This window comes from Meriones unguiculatus, chromosome 21, assembly GCF_030254825.1.
Source record: "Meriones unguiculatus strain TT.TT164.6M chromosome 21, Bangor_MerUng_6.1, whole genome shotgun sequence".
NCBI lineage: Eukaryota > Metazoa > Chordata > Mammalia > Rodentia > Muridae > Meriones > Meriones unguiculatus.
This window is the reverse complement of record NC_083368.1, coordinates 6192498-6218228: the sequence shown is the minus strand read 5'-3', so window position 1 is coordinate 6218228 and position 25731 is coordinate 6192498. Positions and strand designations below refer to the sequence as shown.

Sequence of the window (25731 nt, the reverse complement as noted above, 5' to 3'; positions counted from 1 at the left end):
GTGTCTAAATCATTTAAGCCTTCTTCTCCTTCCAAATTGTTCTTCTTCTCTATTCTCTCTCAGATTCGTGACCTCTTCATAATTATATTGTAATATAGATAGACTGATTGATAGATAATTAGCTAGATGATAGGTAGGATGGTAGGTAGACAGACAGATAACAGACATAATTTACTCTAAGTCCATTTAGTGTTTCTCACATGTACACATGTTCAGAGCTGACTGTTTGGGAGTGGATAACCTATCTGCCATCCAGGGCTCATCTCTGGAAAAAGCTAACTGTTCCTCTTACAGCAGCCATTCATTGGCTGTAGCTCTTCATCTAGAGATGGGGCCTTGTGAAATGTTTCCTATTTGTATTGGCATGTCAGCTGGTGTGATCATTCCATGGTTTTGTTTAGACAACTGGATTGCTAAGATTTCATGATTTCTGCTTTCCCGTCCCATCTGGGAGACGATATGTTACATCAAGCAACCTTGTTCTCTGGAACTTAGAATCTTTCTGCCTCCTTTTCCATGATTTTCCTTGAGCCTTAGTTATGTTTGTGTTGACATGCACCAGTTGGGGCCAAGCAACTCAGGGTCATTTATTCTCTTCATTTGCAGCAATTGTAGATCTCTGTAATAAGCTTCCATCTGTCACAAAAAGACATATCTTTGATGCCAGGTAAGAGCTGACACATAACAGCTAATTATTCTTTGAGTATGAGGGTCTGCATTTAGAATGATGTCAGGTGTTATTTTGATTTAGTTAAATGGTAGTAATAGTTTCTCCTCTTCTCCTGCCATAAAGCGTGGCTCGGTTTATAGTAACAGATGTGAAGTCCCTCCTATCAAAGGGTGCTTAAATCCAAATACCCAGAAGTTGGATACTCCCAAAGACTTAGCTGTCACTGTTGCACCATTGAAGATATACTGCTGGGCTGGCCATTGTAGTGATTTTAACAGCTGAGGAATACTCTTAATACCTTTCTCCCTTGGCAGTTTATATCGCACCTACTGGTAATATGAGAAGCAGTGGTTAGGAGAGAGACCAGCAGGTCTGTACCAGCTCTAGATTTCCAAGTTTTGTGTTCAAAGTGGGTGTCTGCCTCAGCAATAGGGTCTTATCTTTAGATTCTAGAGGGAAACCAAGGGCAAGAGCAATGGCCTATATTGCTTTGAAAAATCTCTTGGACCTATTTACCTTTTGCTGGCCAACAACTAGTAGGGTAGTTTCTCTTAGTGCTGAAATAACTGTTCAATAACCTATAACTTCTATGGAAGCTATTATCAACCTTTGTAGAACAACCTTTAATATATATTTATTAATATATATTAATATATACTTATATTAATATATACTTTAATATATTTCTATAAATATATATAAATAAATAGAACTATATATAGATTTTTAACTGAAGTTGTATGTGTTTGTAAGCGCATGCATACTCACAATGTGCATATGTATTTTAAAGTAAGCTTATAAAATCCCTATTTTTTTTGATAACTTTCAGTTTATTTGGGATGAGTTGTAAAGATGCAATTTTCTTTTAAAAGTTTTTACACTTAATTTGATGAGGTTCTAATAAACTTCAGTTTCCTTCCCACAACTTACCTATAGTTTAAAACAACTCATTAAGTCATACTGCTTTATAATAGACAATATATTTTTAAAGTGTGTGGTTCTAGGGTCTGTGACATGAAATCAATACAGAAAGCAAGATAAAGAATGCTTCTTCTTTGGTTCTTTTCAGTCTCTTTGTACCATCCCCTTTTCTTCCCAGAAAATGATGTGTTTTGTTTTCAGTCAAATTTCCATTGTTCAATCTTTAGACCAATGGGATCTTGTGTTATTTTCATTGGCATTTTCTATACAGCACAGTTCATCAGCAATGAAATCATGTTCTTGTCCTGATCAATATTCCAGTTTTTTAAATAAATATTTATTTATTTCATTATTGACATGTGTTTTTCTGAATATAAAGTAAAATATAACAATAAAAGGAAAGTGAGAAAACTACAAACTGATCAAGAAATAAACTCAGATATACAGTTTTAAAAGGAGGGTCTCTGAAAGACTCTACCCAACATTGTATAAAAGTAGATAATGAGACTCATAAACAAACTTTGGGCAGCGTGAAGGGACTCCTAGGAAAGAAGGGGAAGATAGTAAGAACTGGAGAGAACAGGAGCTCCACAAGCATAGCAACAGAACCAAAATATCTGGGCACAGGGGTCTTTTCTGAGACTGATACTCCAAACAAGGACCATTCATGGATATAACCTAGAACCCCTGCTCAGATGTAGCCCATGGGCTGTCTCTGACATGAACTCAGTGGCTAGCTCCTGGATGGGGAAGCAGCCTTGCCAAACCACAGAGGAGGACAGTGCAGCCAATTTGGATGAGACCAGATAAGCTAGGTCAGATGGAAGGGGAAGAGGACCTCCCCTATCCATGTACTTGGAGAGGGGCATAGGAGGAAATGAGGGAGGGTGGGTGGAATTTGAAGGGGAGAAGGGAGGGGCTACAGCTAGGATACAAAGTGAATAAACTAATTAATATAAAAAATAAAATTTTAATTAAAAATAAGTTTACAACATAGTTCAACAAATGTCCCTGTTGTACGGTTGAGCATTTTTCAGATATATGCTCAGGAGTGGTATAGCTGGGTCTTGAGGTAGCACTATTCCTAATTTTGTGAGAAAGCATCAGATTGATTTCCAAAGTGGTTATACAAGGTTACATTCCCACAGAACAGGAAAAGATCTTCACCAACCCTACATCTGACAGAGGGCTAATATCCAGAAAATATAAAGATCTCAAGAAATTAAACACCCACAAACCAACTAATCCAATTCAAAATGGAGTACAGAGCTAAACAGAGAATTCTCAATAGAGGAATCATGAATGGTAGAGAAACAAATAAATGCTCAAAGTCCTTAGTCACTAGGGAAAGGCAAATCAAAACGACCCTGAGATTGCACCTCACATACATCAGAATGGCTAAGATCAAATATTCCAGTTTTTACTTAATGATTTTTTCAAACGTATTCTTTAACTTATTCTCATTTTCATTTTAAAATATGTAATTTTAGTGTAATATGACATCCTATGAAGAGTCTGTTATACTAAAGGTGTTCAATGTGATATTTGGTGTGCATATATGTGATTCTGCATTTATCTCAATCATAGTCTTTAATGTTTCTATTATCCAACATTTTGACCCGAGATTCCCTGAATCAGTTCATCTTATAACCGATGAGCAGTTTCCTGTCCTTCCTACCCAAAAACCTGTAAGCATCAATGGACTTCCACCCCCAGATTTCTAGCTATTGAATGTCCATGATTATAAACACCCTTCAGTAGTAAAACAGGAGACAAAATGAATCAGGATCAGTGCCCTTTTCAGGAATAGCTTCTGGGTGTGATATCCAAGTGTGCTCTATCATTCTTCCCCATTCGTTTAACCAGTGTTGCTGCTCCACTGACTTGACCAGGCTACTGTTTCCCTGAGGTTCTGCCTCAGCGAAGACTGATGAGTAATTGGCATAGACACACAGGAAACAGTAGCTAAAATGATGAATTACAGATCTAAACCTAAGTTCCTGGATATGAATTGTCGTATATGCTAGCTTTTTTATAACATCACTTAGAGAAGAGGCACTTTATAGATGCCCAAGGATCACATCTGAGCAACAATTTGTTTTAGAGGATGAGTCGGCAAGTGACCTGCACAGCAGTCAGTTCTCCGTTATGCTTTCTGTGCAGTGAGTCAAAAGCATAACACTTCACATTTCCTCCCTAAATAAACTGAATAACAGTCCTAATACTTCGTAGGGGAAAGTAATTTTAAAGTGGTTTTCCCAGAGCACACATATGAAACTACATCTTTGTTTTGATTTTAAGTCATTATTTGTTCTACACCATGGCTGGCTGTCAAACAACTGGTCTTGTCATGTCATCTCTACATTCAATTATTTCAAAATTATTCCAGTAAATACAAAATAGAGATGAGAATATGATTTGTGAATTTCTAATCCCAAATCTCTATAAATCTACAACTCTTTCACTCCAGACAACCATTTCTTGGGGTTGATAATTTTAAATAATGTGTCAATATAATCCAAACCCTTCTCCATACTTATGGATCAAACAAATCACAGATACGACCATTATATCAACCATTATATCTCGGACACCTCTACAGTATATTCTATAAAATACAAGCTAAACGAGAATGCCACTATAAAATTCAACAAAGTGAACTGTAATTGTGTAAGACCCAGTCGATTCATATTCTCTCCTTAATTCGGGAGACCTCTCAATTCCTTTTTTAAATTAATTTTTATATTTTTAATATTAATCACAGGTTATTTACTTTGTATCCCAGCCGTAGCCCCCTCCCTCATTCCCTCCCCATCCCACCCTCCCTCCCTCATCTCCTCCCTGTCCCTTTCCAAGTCCACTGCTAGGGGAGGACCTCCTCCCCTTCCATCTGACCCTGGTTTATCAGGTATTTTCAGGACTGGCTGCAAAGTCCTCCTCTGTGGCCTAGCAGGGCTGCTCCTCCCTTGGGTGGGGTTGGGGGGAGGTCAAAAAGCCTGCCATTGAGTTCATGTCAGAAATAGTTCCTGCTCCCCTTACTAGGGAAACCCATTTGGATACTGAGTTACCATGGGCTACATCTGAGCAGGGGTTCTAGGTAATATACAATATACACATTAACATTTATTTAACGGGTTACATCACAACATAAACATTGTACATATAAACTGAGTTAAACCTATATATCCCTGTAAAATCCATCATTTCATCGCAGTAAAAATATTCAAAATTCTAACTACAATGAGTTTATATAGTTTTAAGTAAATTCTCCTACAAGAGTGACACAATGCATTTATTTGTTTTATTTTATTTTAATTTCATTTTATTATTTTTTTGTTGTTTTATTTTTCAAAACAAGGCTTCTTTGTATCGTCTTGTCTATGCTAGCACTAGCTCTGTAGACCAGGCTGGTCCCAAACTTAGAGAGATCTGCTTGCATCTGCCTCTTGACTATGCCACTACCACCAAAACACATTTAGCTGTTTTAGTCTGCAGTAATCTTCTTTGTGCTTTCAATCATGCTGACCACCCACAGAAGAATGCTGACCATGTATACTATAGTATTCTCCATGCTTATCTTGTCATTTACCACTTTTTTCCCTCTTACTGAAACTTGTTATAAAATTTCAAGAAGTTCCAAATCAGTAAAGCTTATTTATGTAATCTCTCTTTAAAAAAAATCAAATATATTTAAAATTATTATATCCACTTTACCACACAGATTTTAAAACCTACAAACAGAAATTCTTCTCATTATCTCACATGCATGGGTATGTGTGGGATAAGATGTAAGGGAGGAGAGAGGAAATGAACCCTTCAGGGCTGCACTGTACTTCTCTCAGCATCACATCGAGAGGGACAGACTGTCCACTTTATATGTATACTGACGCTAGAGATCGACCGAGGGCTTAGGTATCCCATGTAACCCTTCCCTGTATCACTCATTGTTAATAACTTACCCTGTATTCATACATTAGTAAATATAAATGCTTTCTTCACTGCTTTGATTATTCTTGTGCTCCTGAATATTCAAGGACTGTCTTATTCAGAGACATTTTAAAGGAATTTAAATGGTCTTTAAATTTTATTTATTTATTACAACTTATTCACTTTGTATACCCACTGCAGCCCCCTTCCTCATCTCCTCCCCGGCCCACCCACCATCCCTCTTCTCTCCCTATGCCCTTTTCCTAGTCCCCTGATAGGAGAGGACCTCCCTCCCTACTATCTGACCCTACCGTATCAGTCTCATCAAGGCTGGCTACATCATCTTCTTCTGTGGCATGGTAAGACTGCCCCTGGCCAGGGAGAGTTGATCAAAGAGCCTGCCACTGAGTTCATGCCACAGACAGCCCCTGTTCCCCTTGCTAAGGAACCCACTTCGACACTGAACTGTCATGGGCTTCATCTATGCAGGGTTCTAGGTTATCTACATGAATGGTCCTTGGTTAGAGTTTCAGTCTCAGAAAAGACCTCTTATAGTTTGGCTATTTCACAAATTTGGATAGTAGAGGTTAGATAGTAAATGGTATGCTATATGATAAACATGTTATGCTATAATATGTATCTACTTATAACAACATACATGTTTGCTAGATATTAACTATTCTCCTTTGAGAATAAAGGAAAACTTTATACAGTGATACCTAAGGTATAAATGCTAGGATACATACACATGAAGGACAAACTTCAGAAGTTATCTTCATAAAATGTAATAAAATGTACATTTTCAAATGGATATCTGGCAAACCAACTGCAGGTAAAATGTTCTGAGAAATTTTAATCCCAAATTGATAAACAATGACAAACTAGAAGAGGGTAAAGGAAAATATAAACATCATTATGGTCTGCTTTTTAAATTTACAATATATTAAAGGGGAATGAGCATTTAGCATGCACCAATGTCTCAAAATATGGCTGAGAATTAATACAGAGAGAATAAGTCTGAATACAATTAGGCTATAGACAGTACATTAAATGAAGTATATTTTTAATTTAGAGACATAATATTTAATATAAATTCAAACTAATACAAATATGGTGTGTCCTCATAGTTTATGTGATATGAATTTACTTATCACTTATTATAACTACAAATGTACATTTGAAGGTGTGTCTATGGCTGCTATTCATCACTATCAGCTTTTAGGTCAGCCTTGCAGTATCAGCATTTGTCTATGTTGTTAGGGATGTTGTGACTAAAATTTAGACTAACAAATCTAGATCAACAATGCTTTCATTTGTCAGAAAGTGAACCATGAGAACGATATGGTCACCATTATATTGTTCCCCTTCAAACATAAAGTATTAATAATTTAAATTGCTACCTTTTTAATTGGAGCATTTCTCCCTTTGGAAAGATTTTGTGTGTTGTTTTATCTTACAGTTGTGTTATTTGATAGTTGTTAGCTGGATTTACATTTATATACATACATTTATATTGAAGGATTCAGAAGACTAAGCTTGTTCATTACACACAGATGACGAAAGGAGAAGCCTAGCCATGCTCTGAAGAGTGGCTCGCTTACTGGGACAGCTGCACTTAGAGCTAATTGACTGGAATTGGGGTCACAAGCTGTGGGCATTTGTTGGGGTCATATTGCTGTAGGCATTTATCCAGTGCTTACCTGGGGGTTGAAGATTCTGTTCCTCTAAAATTTCTAAATCAAGCATTAGATCATCTTCATCCAGTTCACAGGATCCCAAATGATTTAGAACATCCTAAAAGAAAAGTAAAAGTGACCAATGAGAGAAAACACAGAGGAGCTGCGGAGTCAGCCACATGTACGAGCCAAGAAGCCAACCCTGACTAGATCAGAAACTGACTCTTGTTACTTCTGGTTCTATTGGTCTAATAAAACCCTTTGTTTTCTAAACTTTTAAACTTTTCCTATTACTTGCTTCCCTTAATTATTCTTGCTATTTAAAACTGATAAAATATAATTTTCAAATATGAAAGATATAAAAAATAAATAATGATTCTAAGGCATGAGAATAAAATTGTTTTCACACAAATAAACTTTTGTTGCCATAAAATGATAGATTTATGAGTTATCCCAGAAGCAAAAAGACATGCATGTCATATACTCACTTATAAGTGTATATTAGACATATAATATAGGATAAACATACTAAAGTCTGTATGAAGACCTAAAGAAGCTAAGCAAGAAGGAGGACCTTGACTAAGATGATCAATCCTCATGCAGAAAGGCAAAGGGGATGGACTTTGGAAGAAGGAACAAACAGGGAACAAAGGATAGTTGAAAGACTTTACCCAGCAAGGTATCAAAGGAGATGCTGAGACTCATAACCAAACTTTGGGGAGAGTACAGGGAATCTTGTGAAAATAATAGATTTTTACATATATAAAAAGAATGTAATATTTTTCAAATACACATATGCCTATAAATGAAGGCTTAGTTTCACTTTTCTAATATTTCTAGTTTGGGCCACATTATCAGTGTCATACATATGTCCCACTTCATGGAATGGACCTAATATACAATTTTTAAAAGTGCTTCATTGTCCTATAACATTTGTGTCACTAATCACAGCAGTATATCTTGCAGGCCAGTCACTGTTGTAGGTTGCCGTGTTTATAGTTGGGTAAAATTCATGATTACTTTTCTCGTCCAGTAACTTGAAGAGTATGTTTCATCACCATGAATGCTTCTCAGTAGGGGTAGATTGGTTATTGTTTTGTTGATCTCATATCATCAGAGATAAGCTTGGTGAAGTAATTCTACTTGCATTTCTTAACTACCCTTAAAGATTTCTTGACTTTTAAATTTGTATCTATCTATCTATCTATCTATCTATCTATCTATCTATCTATCTATCTATTTATTATTAGGAAGAACATATTTTCTGTCAACAAGGGATTGTTATAGGAAAATTCTGTGTTTTTTGTCTCTCCTTTCTTTTCTTCCTCTCTTCTTTTTTTTCACTCCAACTATACTAAAAATCAAAGAAACAAGTTTTATATTGCTGGATACAGGGAGACAAGTTTTATAGTGACAGAATTTTGCAGAAAGATGGTTGTGAATAAAAGTAATGTATTGCTATGGATGTCTTTTCTGGAGATATCTAGAAAATGTATACTCTTTTAGTTTATGTGATCACCTTTATGTCTTGAAACATACCATTTTTAAATCTTCCCTGTGGTATATATGCAAGATTAGAGTCTCACAACAGTGTGATGCAGCCATGATCATTCAGGCCTTTACAGCCATTGAAGCAGGACATTCTCCCCAAGCATGGTTGGATACCATAAAAAGTTAAAATGTTACGCTCAGGATACGAGGCTAAGCACTGCACTCAGGGTCAGCCGCTTTCGACCCAGAGAAGAGCATGTCTGATTGCATGCGGGTTGATGCCCCAGGTCCCGCCTCTGAGAAAAAGGTATTGGACGGGTCTGATGCTCTTTGGGTGGATGACACCTAAATGAACATTGGTACAAAGTCCCAATTTATTTCTAATATCAGAGATCAGACCTCTACTCTTGCCTGATGTGTCTAAAACAAAAAGGGGGAACTGTAGAGAGCTGCGGAATGCTATGCCTTAAAGATGGAGCTGGTTTCCGCCTTCCACCTTCCCGATGGTGAGTGCTCTCTGTCACGAACAATTCCACATTTGGCTAAGGCTGAGGATCTGGCTTGCTTCCATGTATGTGGACCTATCTGCATTGCCCACGTGGCACGCCTGGGTTGGCTACTCAGAGGCTATTTAAGCTGTGGGCTGGCTTTCCCCAGGGTCCGAGGATTGTTCAAGGTTCCTGAATAAACTGTATTGAAAAAAAAATCTAAAACAATAAAAAAAGAAAAAAAAAAAAGAAAACTCACAGAATCAATAAACCTAAAGCAACAATCAGGAGCCTGCAATGGTCTAACCGAGGCTCTCTGAATGGATGTTAACGTTGTGTAGCTTGGTGTTTCTGTGGGACTCCTAACAGAAGGAGGGGGTTGATTCTGGCACATTTGCCTACTTTTAGAACTCTGGGTTGCTTTAGTCCAGCCACAATATGAGGGAAGGCACCTAATCTTATATCAATTGTTTGGTTGATATCTTTACCATTTTCTAAAGAGAAGTGGAGGAGGAGTGGATGGGGAGGGAGAATGTGGATGGGAGAGGGAAGAGGTGAGGTCCTGAGGAAGGGAGGGATGACTGCATGTGAGATTTAATATACGAGTGAATAATTTGTTTTTTAAGAATGTTCCCATAATTCTGAAAGAAAAATAAATTTAACATTATGTGTCCACTGAAAAAAAAGGAACTTAAATAATAATAATAAAATCTTAAATAATAAAAGGTATTACCATCCCAAATTTCACATTATATTACATAAAACAGCATGGCATTAGTATAAAAGCAGACACACTGATCAGTACAATCAAATTGAAGACATGCTTATGGATACCCATTTTTTTACATAGAAGCCAAAAGTACACACTGGAGAAAGGACAGCATCTTCACCACATGGTGCAGATCAAGCTGGTGTGGAACAATGAAATAGATCCATATCTGTGCACCACCATCTAAGCAAGGCGGGAGCCTAAATAATGTGAAAAATCATTACCAATTATATATCTGATGTATTTTTCTATAGGTACTGAGTCAAACAAATAGCCAGCAATATTTTGAAGAGTGAAAAAAACTAATTTCCAGTTCACGACCAACCACCTTTTAAAATAATTGAAGAAAGAATACTTCATGTGTTTTGAGCTTCTGGGACACGGTGTGTGCAGCACCCTTCCCTTCTAGTAGGAACTGCTCTACATGGACACTGTGCTCAGGTTCTGGCATGAGCCAATACAGTGTTCTTGTGTTCTTGATAAATGGTGCAAGATCAGTCTCTCTACCACCTCGGTGACCAGAACACTTGCTCAGAAATGAAAATAATTTTTTTTTTGGCCTGGTCATCAACAGTGCAAGAGGCAAAATGCCATCTGTGCAGGGACCCTGTGGTTTTTATATAGGAGTCCTATACAGGCAAGAGGAGTCCTGTATAGGCTATAGGAGTACTTGGGTCCCAGCCTCACAGAAATAGGTTTTCTGGTTGCTGCTCTCTGCAGTTTTCAAGGTCCAGAGACACAGATGATGCTTTTAAAGTTGGGCCCATTAAGTCCCTTTTGAATTTGTTGAGACATTGAGCCATTGCTGGGAAAAAAAAAATAACTTTTTCAATACACTTTTTTTTTTTCAATACGGAAACTTTCTCAGGTATTCCAACATTTCATATAGAAGTGTTTAACTAATAAGTGGTCAAATAAAAATTGGGAAACTCACTACATGGCTTTAATGCCTTTCTCAATTGTGGTCCTCTCTTGACAATCAGGCCCATGTTTCATTTCTCACAGATCTATATAAATTGTTTTAAATTCCCTCACTCTGACTGATTTAGTGTTAGTGTGATGAAGCTCTTGAAAGCTGGAGAAACCACAGAATAAAAAAAAAGGGAAGATTTAAAAATGGTATGTTTCAAGACATAAAGGTGATCACATAAACTAAAAGAGTATACATTTTCTAGATATCTCCAGAAAAGACATCCATAGCAATACATTACTTTTATTCACAACCATCTCTCTGCAAAATTCTGTCACTATAAAACTTGTCTCCCTGTATCCATCAATATAAAACTTGTTTCTTTGATTTTTAGTATAGTTGGAGTGAAAAAAAAAGAAGAGAGGAAGAAAAGAAAGGAGAGACAAAAAACACAGAATTTTCCTATAACAATCCCTTGTTGACAGAAAATATGTTCTTCCTAATAATAGATAGATAGATAGATAGATAGATAGATAGATAGATAGATAGATACAAATTTAAAAGTCAAGAAATCTTTAAGGGTAGTTAAGAAATGCAAGTAGAATTACTTCACCAAGCTTATCTCTGATGATATGAGGATCAACAAAACAATAACCAATATGGCTACATGGAATAATTTGAGTCTGCCAAACATGAGCTCATAACAAAAGCCAATATAATAAAATTAGGAAGCATCAATAATCAAAAATAAAAAGCACATACATTGGTCAATTTTCCATTATTGTAGGAAAATTCCTGATATATTCACCTTAAAAAGAGCAAAGTTTTATTTTACCTTATGACTTCAGAGGAGTCTGAACTGCTTTTGATAGGCTGGATGGCTTGTTTTGATAGACTTTACGACTGCGGTGAAGCAGAACCCCTTGCTGGGAAGTATAAAGTACACTAAAGCTGCTTGAATCATGTAACTCAGCTTGATGGGGGGGTGGAGAATAGAGGTGGGAGAAAGGGAGGAAGGGAGAGAGGGAAAAAGAGAATATATGAATATCTCCATTAAAGACACACTTCCAATCAACTAAATGCTTACCATAGGTTTCCTAAAATCTACTTCTGAATGGTGTAATGGGATAAGATCAAGGTCTTAGGGACATCTAAAATCTAGCCCATAAAAACAGTGTGGGAGACCTTTAATTCCCATTGTCTGGATTTTTTAATTAACATTCACTACAACTATTACGTTCCACATTTTTCTAACCATGCAGGAAAGTGGGGTCTCAACCATTCTGTGTAGGAACTAAAAGGGCATCTCAGCACTAATGGATAGTCACACACACTCTTCAAGAGGAAAAAAATGCAGCAGTCAATTAACGTAAGTGATTGCATCTCAAATGCAAGAGTGCACAACTGTGCGCCTCAGACTTCTGCTAAAACAAAAACAAAAGCAGAATGCCCCTGACAATTAAGTGATGACTAAGCAGCAACAGTCCCTCTCTCCTATGAGGTATAAATGCTAAATAACAAGGAAATAATGAGAAACCATGAATATTTAATGGTGTTGATACACAGTTCTATACATCTTAAAAACAGGAACATTACTGTATAACACTAAGAATTGCAACATAAAAAATCATTTTATGTGAGGGCACTGCAGTATTGTACAAAATTAAAAGCTAAGATTGAACATCTTTAAAAAGGCATAAATGGATACAATAAGTAGAGTTCAATCATAAAATGCAAGTCTTAAGTAAAGGTCACAATCTAGGGTTTATATTTTTTCTGAATATACAACAAATACAAATGACTAGATAAAATCTCATCAAAAACTAACACCTGCAGATTTAAGAGATTCTTTCTTTCAGTTCTTAATAGAGAATGGTTATTAAATCCTGAAAAATGCTAAATGCAGACATAAATGTTTCTCCAATAGCACAGAATTAAAATTTGGGCATCTACAAAGTGCAAGAACAAGAAAAATGATGAGAAGAAATATAAAAGCTATAAAAGAAGGTTCAAGGAAAACATCCTGACTTGGATTTAAGCCTGCTCCACAAGACAGAACTCAGTTCCCTGTAGCATTACGTTAGCCTAAACCTGTGCCTGGGTAGGTCATAGTGCATGTGGAAGAACATAATACTACGAATTGGCTAAACTGTCATGGCATTAAACTTTACCCTAGGCTATCTTTATATCCCCGGGTTAATGCATTTCTCATGCCTCATCAGAGAGTCTTCCTTACACAGTTGATGAGGATTAATACAGACACATAACAAATGACGAGCATATACAGAGCAAGAGATTGTAGATGGATCAGCTTTAAATAGGACGACTTAAATCATATATCCTCCCCACTCAGTTCAGGGATCATTGTAGGAAAAGTGCAGAAATATTTTAAGATTCAGAGGTAGTAAATGGCTACAACAAAACAAAACTTGCTGGACATGACCTAGGTCATTGCTTTCAAGAATTCACAGTGCTGTGACTGGAGGCACAAGACCTACACAAGATCAAGCCAACTAAAATTCCTGCATGGACAGGTGGGTCTCAGGAAACCCCACCCCTGCTTGAGAAACTATTGGCAATTGATGGCTGTTAAGAGATGGCAAGTAAATTTTATGTCAGGAGAGCAGCCTCTGAAAGATACTCCTGCTCCTGTCCAGCAGGTGGTCCTCAACCCATGGAGGCACAGTCAGCAGTAGGTGAGCTCAGTGTGCATGTGTGTGTGTGTGTGTGTGTGTGTGTGTGTGTTGGTAAGAGCAAACAGTGGATAAAGTGGTAGGAGAGATATGGGAGGAGTTGGAGGGAAAGGACTCGTGGAAAGATTTGATCAGAACACATTGATATATATATATATATATATATATATATGACATTCTTATGTTATAAAAAGTAAAATAAAAATACTGTTAATAGGCAGGGAATACTTTGCGTCAATATAGATGAGAAATGAAGACATTTCATTGGGTTAAGTAAACCAGATTTAAATGCTAAATACCATAAGGTCACTTTCTCTTTTTTATTTTAATTTTAATTTTTTTATTCACAATTTATTATATATCATGATTGAAGTCCCCTCCCTCAACTCTCCCAGTTCCACACCCCCTCTTTTCCCCCTACCCCCTCCCCTAGTTCACTGAGAGAGGGAGTTCTCCACTACTGCCATCTTCCCATAGCTTCTTAAGTCTCATCAGGACTGCCTGGATACACTTCCTTCACGGCATGGCAAGGTCACATCACCAGGAGCGAGTGATCAAAGAGCATTCAACTGAGTTCATGATAGAGGCAGCCGCTGCTCCCCTCACTCAGAGATCCACATGGACACTGAGCTGCCAATCATCTACATCTGAGCAGGGGTACCTGGTCCTTCCCATGAATGGTCTTCTGTTGGTGTTTCAGTCTCTGCAGAACCCCCTAGGCTCAGGTCTTTTAGCTTTGTTGGCCTCATTGTGGAGCTCCTATCCTCTATATGTCCCTCTATTCCCACCCTCTCTTCTTCCATAAGACTCCCTGCACTCTGCCCAAAGTTCGGCCTTGAGCTTCAGCATCTGCTTTGATCCCCTATTGGGTAAATCCTTTCAGAGGACCCTCTATAACAGGCTCACATCGTGTTTCCTCTCTTCCACCGCTCCTGGTGTCTATCCTGTTTGCCATTCGGAATGAGATTTAAGCATTCTCCCTAGGGTCCTCCTTCGTAATTACCTTGTTTAGGTCTGTAGATGGCTATCCTATATTAAACAGCTAATATCTGCTTACAAGTGAGTGTATACCATGCCTGTTTTTCTGTTTCTTGGTTACCAAAAGGTCACTTTCATACACAGAATCAAATACATCAAACCCACTGAAACAGAGAAGAGATGAATGGTTACCAGAGGCTAAAGAGGTACTTGGAATAAGCAGATATTTGTCAGGTACTAAATAACACTTAGCAGAAATGAGTTTGGGAAGCCAGTACTGGTTATTTAGTTAATCATAATATATACTTGAAACTGCTGAGAGTAAAATATCTTCACTACAGGAACACTTGAGATTGCAGATGTTAATCAAATTGGCCATATATACTTCAGAGCCCATACATATTATAACATCACAATACAGATATAAATATATGTAGCTTTTTTTAGTTAAATGTAGCATGTAATAGTCTCATTAAAAATAAAAATAACTTAAAGTAAATTGATATACAATTGTTAGTGATTTACAAATTGAAAAAATCCTGTTACACAAAACAAATTATTATTTGAAATCCATTAAATTTTGATTTGATGCATATTCCAATCTCTGGTATTCAGATTTATGGGGAAATTGAGAAGCCCTGTTTATTTGCCTGAAAAGCTAATTACAAAATAATTCAAAAGAATAGTAAGTTGGATACTAATAAATCCAAACACAAGTAAAACTAAGAATTCTCTAAGCAGACATTTAAAATTCTTCTAATAATTACTCTTATAACTTCACAAATGTCTTGATATCAGAAACTGTTACATTTTCTAATGAAGTAAATCAAATATTAGCCTTCTGAGTTCTAGGGACATAACAGAGAGTCTAGAAGGAATGATTACTTTCCTGATATGCCTTGCAGATAATTGTTTCTAGCAAAGAAATACCCATACCTTTCAAAACAAACAAAATAGGCATCAGCTGTTGTAAATCAGTTCTCTAGCACCTACATCCTATTGGCTAAAGCAATTAAGTTGAATTTAGGAAGCTGTAAACTGGAAGCAAAATGCCGCAATTGCTGCATTTGGATGCATCCATTCCACAAAGACTTCTAACATGCGGTATTAGCCTTAGTAATTCTGCATTGTGATAAAAAAAAAAAAAGTTATGGAGCTGAAAAAACATGAGGGAACTAAACAAGACATATCACTACACAATAGTATTTCTTTGAAAAAAAAAAAGAATTCCATCAAGAGACTATCAAATTATTAATGTAAGTATTATCAAGTCAGATTTAAAATATCTAAGAAGCTATATTTGGCATAAGAGTCTCAACCTTAGCATATTTAAGACATGAATTATCCATAGTAACTTCTCTGCATTGATTCTCAGAACGTGGAAGAATTCCCTCATCAAATACGGAAAATGTATATACATTTTGTAATGTGAATGAAGATCATACATTATCCAATAAAATAATGTATGGCATGTAAATGTATACGAAGGTTATAGTCTATAAATAGCAAATTTCTCCTCTCATGCTGATTAAAAGCATCTCCATGAGAGGTGTCTCAGTGGTTATGAGGAACTTTGTTCCTATTACACACACATATCAACTCACAGTGGTCTGTAACAAAAAAAGTTTCAGAGGATCCAATTCCCCCTTCCAGCTTCCGCAGGGACTGCACACACATGGTGCATGGATATAAATGCAGGCAAAATATTCATAGACATAAACTGAAAAATAAATGAGTTTAACTTCTTTTGGGCTATAGGTTTTAGTATGTTTATCCTATTTTATATGGCTAATATCCACTTATAAGTGAGTATATATCATATGTGTCTTCCTGCTTCTGGGTTACCTCACTCAGGATGATCTTTTCTAGTTCCCACCATTTGCCTGCAAATTTCATGATTTCCTTGTTTTTAATTGCTGAGTAGTATTCCATTGTGTAACTGTACCACAATCTCTATATTCATTCCTCCATTGAGGAATATCTAGGTTGTTTCCAGATTCTGGTTATTACAAATAGAGCTGCTATGAACATGGTTGAGCAAATGTCCTTATAGGATGGTGAGCATCTTTTGGGTATATGCCTAGGAGTGATATAGATGGAACTTGAGGTACTACTATTCCAAATTGTCTGAGAAAGTGCCAGATTGATTTCCAAAGTGGTTGTACAAGGTTACATTCCCACCAGCAATGGAGGAGGGTTCCCCTTTCTCCACGTCCTCTCCAGCATGCATCATCCCTTGAGTTTTTTATCTTAGCCGTTTTGATGGATGTAAGGTGAAATCTTAGGGTTGTTATGATGATTTCCATTTCCCGAATGACTAAGGATGTTGACCATTTCTTTAAGTGTGTCTCTGCCATTTGCTATTCCTCTGTTGAGAATTCTCTGTTTAGCTCTGTACCCCATTTTTTAATTGGATTACTTGATTTGTGGGTATTTACCTTCTTCAGTTCTTTATGTATTCTGGATATTAGGCCACTGTCAGAGGTAGGGTTGGTGAAGATCTTTTCCCAGTCTGTAGGCTGTCAGTGCAGATGCTTAATCCTCATTCAGAAGAGCAAACAAAATAGACATCAGAAGTAGGAGAAGACAAGGAACAGAACAGGAGCCTTCCACAGTAGACCTCTGAAAGACTACCCACCAGCATATGGAGAAACTGAGATTCATAGCCAAACTTTCGGCAGAGCGCCAGAATCCTTATGGAAGAAGAGGGAGCTGGAAAGACCTGGAGGTTACAGGAATTCCACAAGGAGAACAACAGAACCAAAATGCCTAGGCCCGGGGGTGGGGGGGGGAGACTGCAGAAAATGATAATCCAACTAAGGACCATCCATGGAGAGGACCTAGACACCCTACACAGATATAGCTCATGGCAGCTCAGTGTTAAAGGCGGTTCCCTAATAAGGAGAGCGGGGGCTGTCTCTGGCATGAACTCAGTAGCTGGCTCTTCGATCACCTCCCCTTGGAGGGGGCATGCAGCCCTGCCAGTCCACAGATGATGCAACCAGCCTTGATGAGACCTGATAGGCTAGGGTCAGATAGAAGGGAAGGAGGTCCTCTCCTATCAAAGGATTAGAGAAAGGGCATGGGGGAGAAGAGGGAGGGTGGATGGGACTGGGAAAAGACAAAGAAAGGAGGGGACTGCAGCAGGGATACAAAGTGAATAAATTGGAACAAAGAAATAGAAATATTTTAAAAATTAAAAAGGAGTAAAGCCCAGAAGGAATAAAGTACAAAAGCACTGGTTAGGTTAGTAAAAGGTAGCATTAATTTTAGATAAAATTTAAACCTCTATTTGAATTTCCCCACTTTTAAAATTTAACTCTGATCATGGCAGTTTTATTTTGTATGTAACAATAAATAAAAAGTAACTTTATTGTTAAGTAAGAAAAATAGAGAAAAATAAACTGCAATTATAACAAAAATTAGCAAAGCTCAAAATTAAATTTCTTTATTCCTTTATGTAGAGGAATGTTAATTCAGAACATGGCTGTTCTGTCAAGAGATCACATCCAAAGACCTTCTCAGTCTGTGTGATCTGGCTGGAATACAAACACGCCTTTAATCCAGGAGACAGGCAAGCAGATCTGAGTTCATGGCCAGCCTGGTATTGAGCAAGTTTCAGGTAAAGAAAAGCTTAGATCTAGGCATGGTGGTAAATGCCTTTAATCCCAAACAATTTAGGTAAAGTTAGTTTGTAAAAGGAAACACCCATGTTTGAAAGTGATGTCTAACTGACTGGCAGAAACGGTGATGAATCAGAGAAAGACTTGGCACAATAGGATATGCCCAACTCTCATAAGAAAAGAGAAGAAAGGGAAGCTATTTAAGGGCCAATACGGAGAGAGAGGAGGCAGTTTTACTGGGAAAGTAATAGAGACAGGTTGCAGAGAGAGAACTCTGGTGAAGAGAATGAGCTAGAGAATGAGAGGGAGTCAGGAGATTAGAGCAGATTGCTGGAGTTAGTTTGAGGCCAAGAAGAGCAATTCAGAGGCCGAGAGAGAAGCCAGATTGAATAAATTAGCTGGGAGAGGAGTTTAAGACAGAACAGCTGAGTTGAATCAGCCACCTATGAGCTCAGAAAGAACAAGTATTCTAGGCCTAGGTTAGATTGTACAGAGACTAGAAGCTTCCAGTACTAGGCCTAGGTTACCAAAAGGAGGTGGAAAGCCTCTGAGAGAACAATTGAAGCAGGCAAATAAAACTTACTTTTACACAATTCAGGGGTTGTTTCTGTTGCCATTTAAAATTAGAAGGAAATCTATAGGGATCCCTCAGTTGTGACAAAGCAAGCTCAGTTGTGACAAAGCAAGCTCAGTGTCACTGCCGTGTCTCTTGGATTCTGAATCTGACACCAGTTCTCTGTGGCTAACTAAGTAACACTAAATCCAATGAGAACAGCACCCCTTTGGAACAAATCTTTCGATTACTTTCTTGCTAATTGGCTACTAATGTATGCACTCATGAAAAAAACAATCATTAAAGAATTAAGATTTTTGAGAATAGTTTTTTAAGCATTAGTTAAAATTGTATCTTCTAAGCTTCATTCCTATGTGTGCATTAGGAGAAGCAAATATTCGCAGTATAGCATGGACATCATTAGCTGTTACTCTGTAACCCCATCAACTTTTCGCAATAACCAGTTAATCACTCGTCATTCACTGCTCTTGAGGGGCTATTCTCATTTGAATTTATCCTACACACACACACAAACACATACACATACACAGGTATGTGAAAACAGAAGGTATATACTAAATTCCTTGTTATTGTCCACAATATAATCTCAATCTATACTTCCCATATTAGCTCATTTCAGAAAATATTATTCATAGTTTTCTTGTACTTATACTGAGTGGACTCCCTTATCCTAAATACCTATACATTATATATAAACTCACAACTACACTAGCTTATTACAAGATTTTTCCCATCACTATAACACATATGGGGCTTACCATAATAACAGGAAAATTAAAGTCTTTGGTTAAAAAAAAATTCCCTGAAGTTTAGTAGGTGCTGGATCCATAGAAACAGTAGATTACCCACTGTAAAACATTAAATAAATCAGTCCACACAGGGACAATGCATTATTGCTTATGGAAAAGTCCGGGTAAGCACATGACTTTCTTTCACAGTCCTATGTCTGAGAAGAAAGTTCTTATGTCTTCAGAATCTCTACAGTATCACTGTTGTGCACACAAAATGTCTCATTAACCAAATAATAGTTAATTTACAATATGGTGTGAAAATAACACTCCATTTACTTATCTACAGCTGAAGGACTCCATGTAAAACTGTTTAAATGAGAAACATTACTTTACTTTTTAGAACTACGTAATTTTAAAACTTTCAGAAATTTTAACAATATATACTATTTAGGAAAGGCACTCATGTCATAAAGATTGTGAAGTATTTTTAATTGCTATACTTATTCCACTTAAGCTGCCTTTGAACTTCTGAGGTATGCATTGATTTTTCTTCTAAAGCTTTACCCTCACTTAATTTTCACTATTTCTGGTTTGTATGATGCTAAAATTGTAAAAAATTCCCATCTTTTTAAAATTCCATTAGCTGAAATAAGGTCTGCCAAAGAGAATATCACATATGTCTTTGCCAAATTCATGAATATAACATTAACTATAAAACAAATCAGTCCTTACAGACGAGGACAGGAGCCACTGTAGACAATGGGATATGAGAGTGTAGACAGCTCTCTGTAGCAAGGGATAGGCCAATCTTCGCATATAAAATACTGAAAGATGACGAACTCAGATCAGTACATAGCTTACTGACTTATACTTGCATTTTATCATGTTATTTCTATATTAAAAATAAATATTTCTAAAATGACAATTATTTGTCAATTTTGGTGACAAATATTAGGTTCTATAAATGTGATGTGTAAAACTGACCCAGCCACTAAATTATCTCAGTAAAATTAAAACAACAAAAATAACAACAACAAAACCTTAAACTCTCTAATGTTCTTGGTATGTTCAAGTGTACCATGTAAACACCTTTAAGAAAGCTAAAACTTTCCTGTTATTACAGGCTAGCCTGAGATAGACGAACTGCAGGCCTAGTCACCAAGAGTGTCCTGCTTCTGACAACTTCCACAGTATTACCAATAACTTTGCTGAGCTTCCAAAACCATGCTCAGCCCCTGAAGGACTCACAGAAGCCATGGAAATACATGAGAATTATGTCTATTGCTTGTTATAGACAAATAGTACAGGTAAAGACACTATCAAAGGAAGAAATGCCCAGAGCAGAACTGGGCACATTCCAATACCATTTCCTTTGCATCAAGAGGCATTGCCATATGACACTGGATTGGTTAAAATATAAGATGGTGTCACCAAATTAAAAAAACAAAAAAAAGCACATTTATCCTCTTTTGATATTCAATTTTGCTGGGGATACATTACATGGTGTGACTGTCTTTACCTACACAGATGATTTTAACCTCTAAGTTGATTTACACTGATTTATATCCAGAATCTCTGATGTGTCATACTCCACTCTAAAACAGTCTAGAATGCCCTTCCCAACCTAAGATCCAATATGGTTAGCCATCTTTTCCCAATCCAAGACTGTAAGAATGAAAACAACCAAAACATGTATACCTTATAAAAGAAAACTTTCCTGGTTATTCTGTGTGTCTTGTTTTAAATCTCCCATATTGAACACTAATTCTAGTAATCAAAGTCAATGCATTCCCTTACTAAGAGCACGTATTAAAGGCTTACCTAGTGTGAAGATCCAAGCGAAGAACAAGAGAGAATGAATACATAATAAACAACACACAAACAAGTAAGATGGTTTCAGCAATCACAACTATTAGTGTTATTAAAAAAAAACAATAATATTTGTTCTAGGAAGCAACGAATTCATACAGAGTTTCTCTGAGATGGGTGGCCTCTACAAAGCTGCCATTTGTGTTGGGTAAAGAATAAGAAAAAGTGTTATGGCACAGTCATGAGAAATGCCATCTAAGTATAGAGACAGAGGTGCAGATTCTCTGAAGTAACTGTACCTGGTGTGTAAGTCAGAATGCAGAAAGGAGGGCCAAATGGCTTGAGCTTACGGAGGACAAATGGTGCAGGAGACAGACTTGCAACCAAAGTCACAGAATGCCTTTTAGTCTGGAAATAATTTCAGAATCACCGTAAAGTGACATACTCAGGTGCTCATTTTTGAAAACCACCCTGCCTGCTTTGGTAAGAGTGTGTATCCTGAAGACCTGGTGCCATAAATGTGGGCGCTGTGGTTTTCCGACACGCATAGCCACTCTGTCCCAAAGTCCTTGTTTGCAGATGGCACTTCCCGTTGTCAGCTCCTTTCCTCCTGTGCATTTGTAAAGGAGTGCTACCCTGGCTTGCTCAGTAATCATGTGTCACAAAAGTCAGTTTCTGGGCAAGGCAGATGCCCTGTTAGCTCTAAGCTCTGCACTCATGCTGGTTTCTACTCAGTTCGTTGTCTGGTTGCACTGCATTTTCTTTCAGACCAGTAGAGGAGACTGACTGTTTATCCTAATAAATGTGTCACCTGAGCAATTCTGGCAAGTCGCAGGTATAACCAAGATGCTTGGGAACAGCTGTCAGTTGTGACATGTGAACATGGTGATGACAACTCTCCATTGCAAGGCTAGATCCAGGTTGATGCAAATTTAAGATTGGTTGAAATACTATCAGAAAAAAATGATCAAAGTACATTTTTTAATGAATTAAATAAAATAGTGCAATAACCAATTTGAATAGCTATGGGGTTAAATAATTAAATGGATTCTGTGTGTAAACGTAATTTCAATTGAAGCTAAATGCGTCTGTCCATGCATAATAAATAGGCAAATACTGCCAATGATTGTGAATCTGTATAAAGACACTAGTGGAGCTCCTATCCTCTCCCTGTCACACTAACTCCCCTTCTGCTGAAGGTTTGGTTATGAGTCTTAGTATCTGTTTTGAAACGCTACTAGGTAGAGTCTTTCAGATGCCTTCTGCCGTAGACTCCTGTCATACGTCCAATGCACATCCCATTTGTCTTTCTAAGTGAGGATTGATCATCTGGGCACAGGGTTTTTTTCTGAAACTGTTTCTCCAACCAAGGACCATGTATGGATATAACCTAGAACCTCTGCTCGGATGTAGTCCGTGGTAGTTCAGTAACCAAGTGGGTTTCACTAGTAAGGGGAACAGGGACTGTTTCTGAGAGGAACTCAATGGCAGGCTCTTTGACCTCCCCACCTCACAAGGGAGGAGCAGTCCTGCTAGGCCACAGAGGAGGACTTTGCAGACCTGATAAAACAGGGTCAGAAGAAAGAGGAGGAGGTCCTCCCCAATCCGTGGACTTGGAAAGGGGCAGGGAGGAGCTGAGGGAGGGAGGGTGGGATTGGGAGGGAATAAGGGGGCAGGATACAGCTGGGATACAGAGTTAATAAAATGTAACTAACAATAATAAAATAAAGAAGACACTAGTGGTAATATGTAATTTTTAATATATAAATCACTGATAAAAACATTTATTACATTTTAATTACTGCATATTAAAAGCTATCAAAATTAGTATTATAATTTTTATTTCCTTTATTTTTATTTCTATGAATAAAGAGAAATTCATTTTATGGTTTTCACACTTCACCTATGTCAAATATTTGTCCTCCAAAATATCCTCTCCTCCTTGGTGAATACTAGATATTATAATATTGACATTTTTGTTATAACTCTGAGACTGTCACACATTTCTTACACCATGTCACGTGCTTCCCATTTTTTCAGAGAAGTCAAATGCCAAAGCTTTACTTCAAAGGTTTCCATCACAAATCTCAGTCAGCAAGAGAGCAACTTCTCCATGCTTCTCTCTTTTCTGTATATTCAAATATATACCACTATTAATCTTCTGTGAAGCATTTCCAGCACTAATCTCAAATATGTACCACAATTAATACTCTGGGAAGCATTTCCAGCACTAATCTCAAGAGATGGGGCAAGTTGCTCAAAGTGTATTTTGTGTAATCACTTCATATGAAAGGCTGACTTTTCCATTACTGCAGCTCCTCTTTATAATAATCCCATGTAGAAGAAAATTAATGTGTAATACAGACATTGCTGGAGTTACATTATAAACATGTTATTGGGCTTGGGTCTTATATCCATTCCATGTCAATATCTTCAGTAACGTATATCCTTGTTGAGATACCTACACATTACAATGACAGCTGGACAAAGTGGAAAAAGGTGAGCTGTGGACCACCACACAACAAAGCCTCCACTGGGCAGCTGCTGGACTCACATCAGATTTGATGTCAACATGTTACTAGTTCATGTTGAAATTGGGCAACTCAAGTTTCCTGTGCTTCTTAGTAAAGTGTAAATTTTCATTCTTTTTATTTCTTATTTCATGTGCTAATTATTATAACTTTTTGTTTAAATTATATTGTCTTATAACTGTTTTCTGGGATGAATTTTAATTAGACTTACATTTCTACCTTTTGGCAAGCTACTATTACTTTATTGGTATCACTAGTGTTGTTTACTGACAAATGTCCAAAATACTTTGTGACTGATTTCCTTAAAAGGACTTGAAAATGTACTTCAAATGTTGAGGATTTAAATATTTTTATTCTGTACATTCTAGATGATGCATGGCAGGAACTGAATGTATGCACCTTTTTCAGTGCTGTGAACTGAACCCTAAATTGGGAGTGAAGTTAAAACGAGCACTTTAACATTGACCTGTATCTCAAAAACCCTCAAAATTTAAATTATAGAATAAATTATGCTTTCTTTTTTATTTTTTATTTTTATTAATTACAGTTTATTCACTTTGTATCCCACCTGTAGCTTCCCCCTCCTCTCCCAATCTCACTCTCCTTCCCTCTTCTCTACCCATTCCCCTCTCCCATTCCACTGATAGGGAAGGTCCCCCTCCCCTTCCATCTGACCCTAGCTTATGAGGTCTGATCAGGAGTGGCTGCCTTGTCTTCCTCTGTGGCCTGGTAAGGATGCACCCCCCTGAGGGGGAGGTGATCAAAGAGCAGGCCAATCATTTCATGTCAGAGACAGTCCCTGCTTTCTTAAAGGCACTTCTTTAACAAAAATTCATCAATACAAGAATTTATATGTTAATTTAATTAAAAATGTCTTCTGAAAACTTATAAAGTATTACTTTGGTGATAATAACTTAGACTAGCATTTTAAAAATTGAGACTAAATTTAAAAATTTAGTTAAAAATTTTTTTAACTAAATTACTTCTTGAATTACTTATACAAGTCTCATCTGCTAAGCTAAGTGTGTTTTCATTAGCAGACTTGGGATATCACAGTCACACATTAACTGGTCCCAAGTCCTCAGTATTCAGTGAGATTCAATCATGTTGTAATTTTCAAAGACCACCAAAGACATAGGTAACAACTCCATATGGTACCAAGAAGTCCTTAATCTACCCATGATCTGCCATGTAAGTGCGATGTTGCAAAGGGGTGCATGGTTTACTGTGAGGGTCTCATCTTGAGTGTGGCCTGGCTGTGAATAATTTCCCATCTTGGAGTGAATTGTACTTTCTTCACAGTAGAAACAATCCTTATGTAGATCACATTTGCTACAAAAAAAATATATATTCTGGAAAAATGGCTTTCAAATCAGTTTTATTCTCATTACCAAGTCAAGTGCAGATTTTGGCTCTATCCCAGCTAAAATAGGACAGCCCACCCATCTGTATGTAGAGTACGAGGCAGAGGGCAGCTAAGTATCAGCAAACCAGGGTTGCCTGAAAACATGACATTGTATTTAAATGATACCATAGGATCTGAAAGCGTCGCTTAACAAATAGTACAATGTCAGGAAACACTGTACAACTATGTTCTTTGAAATTTTCTACACATATTCAGCTTCTATGCTATTGCCAATTATATTTTATTAATTTTGAGATAAAATAAGTTGTACCCTGAGATATTATACTGCCTTATGCTGTGTTTCTCACCAGCTTGTGAACTCTGTCCTTCATAAATCAGTTTCTATCAGTCTAGTTATTACAATCTTATTAATACCTAACCTTCTCAAAGGGAAGCGTGCATTCTCTGGTTATTTAGTTTAGGCCCATCTTTCAGATATTTTTCCTTCAACATATGAGCAGTTTTTGACGTGCCACTAATTTTCCCATGTACATCAATGTTATTTTATGTTTTGTTGCTTATATCAATCATTTTA

The 25731-nt window shown here is 37.1% G+C and overlaps 1 protein-coding gene across 6 annotated transcripts in view; it reads right to left on the bottom strand.

Annotated features, from left to right (window-relative positions):
- The window catches only part of Ccser1 (coiled-coil serine rich protein 1), a 1241689-nt gene that overhangs the window by 1022308 nt on the left and 193650 nt on the right, over positions 1 to 25731 (bottom strand). For all 6 annotated transcript variants that reach the window (XM_060373765.1, XM_060373766.1, XM_060373767.1 and 3 more), the window contains exon 4: positions 7219 to 7312. In XM_060373765.1, coding sequence (XP_060229748.1) covers positions 7219 to 7312 — 94 coding nt within the window. The remainder of the gene's footprint in view (positions 1 to 7218; positions 7313 to 25731) is intronic.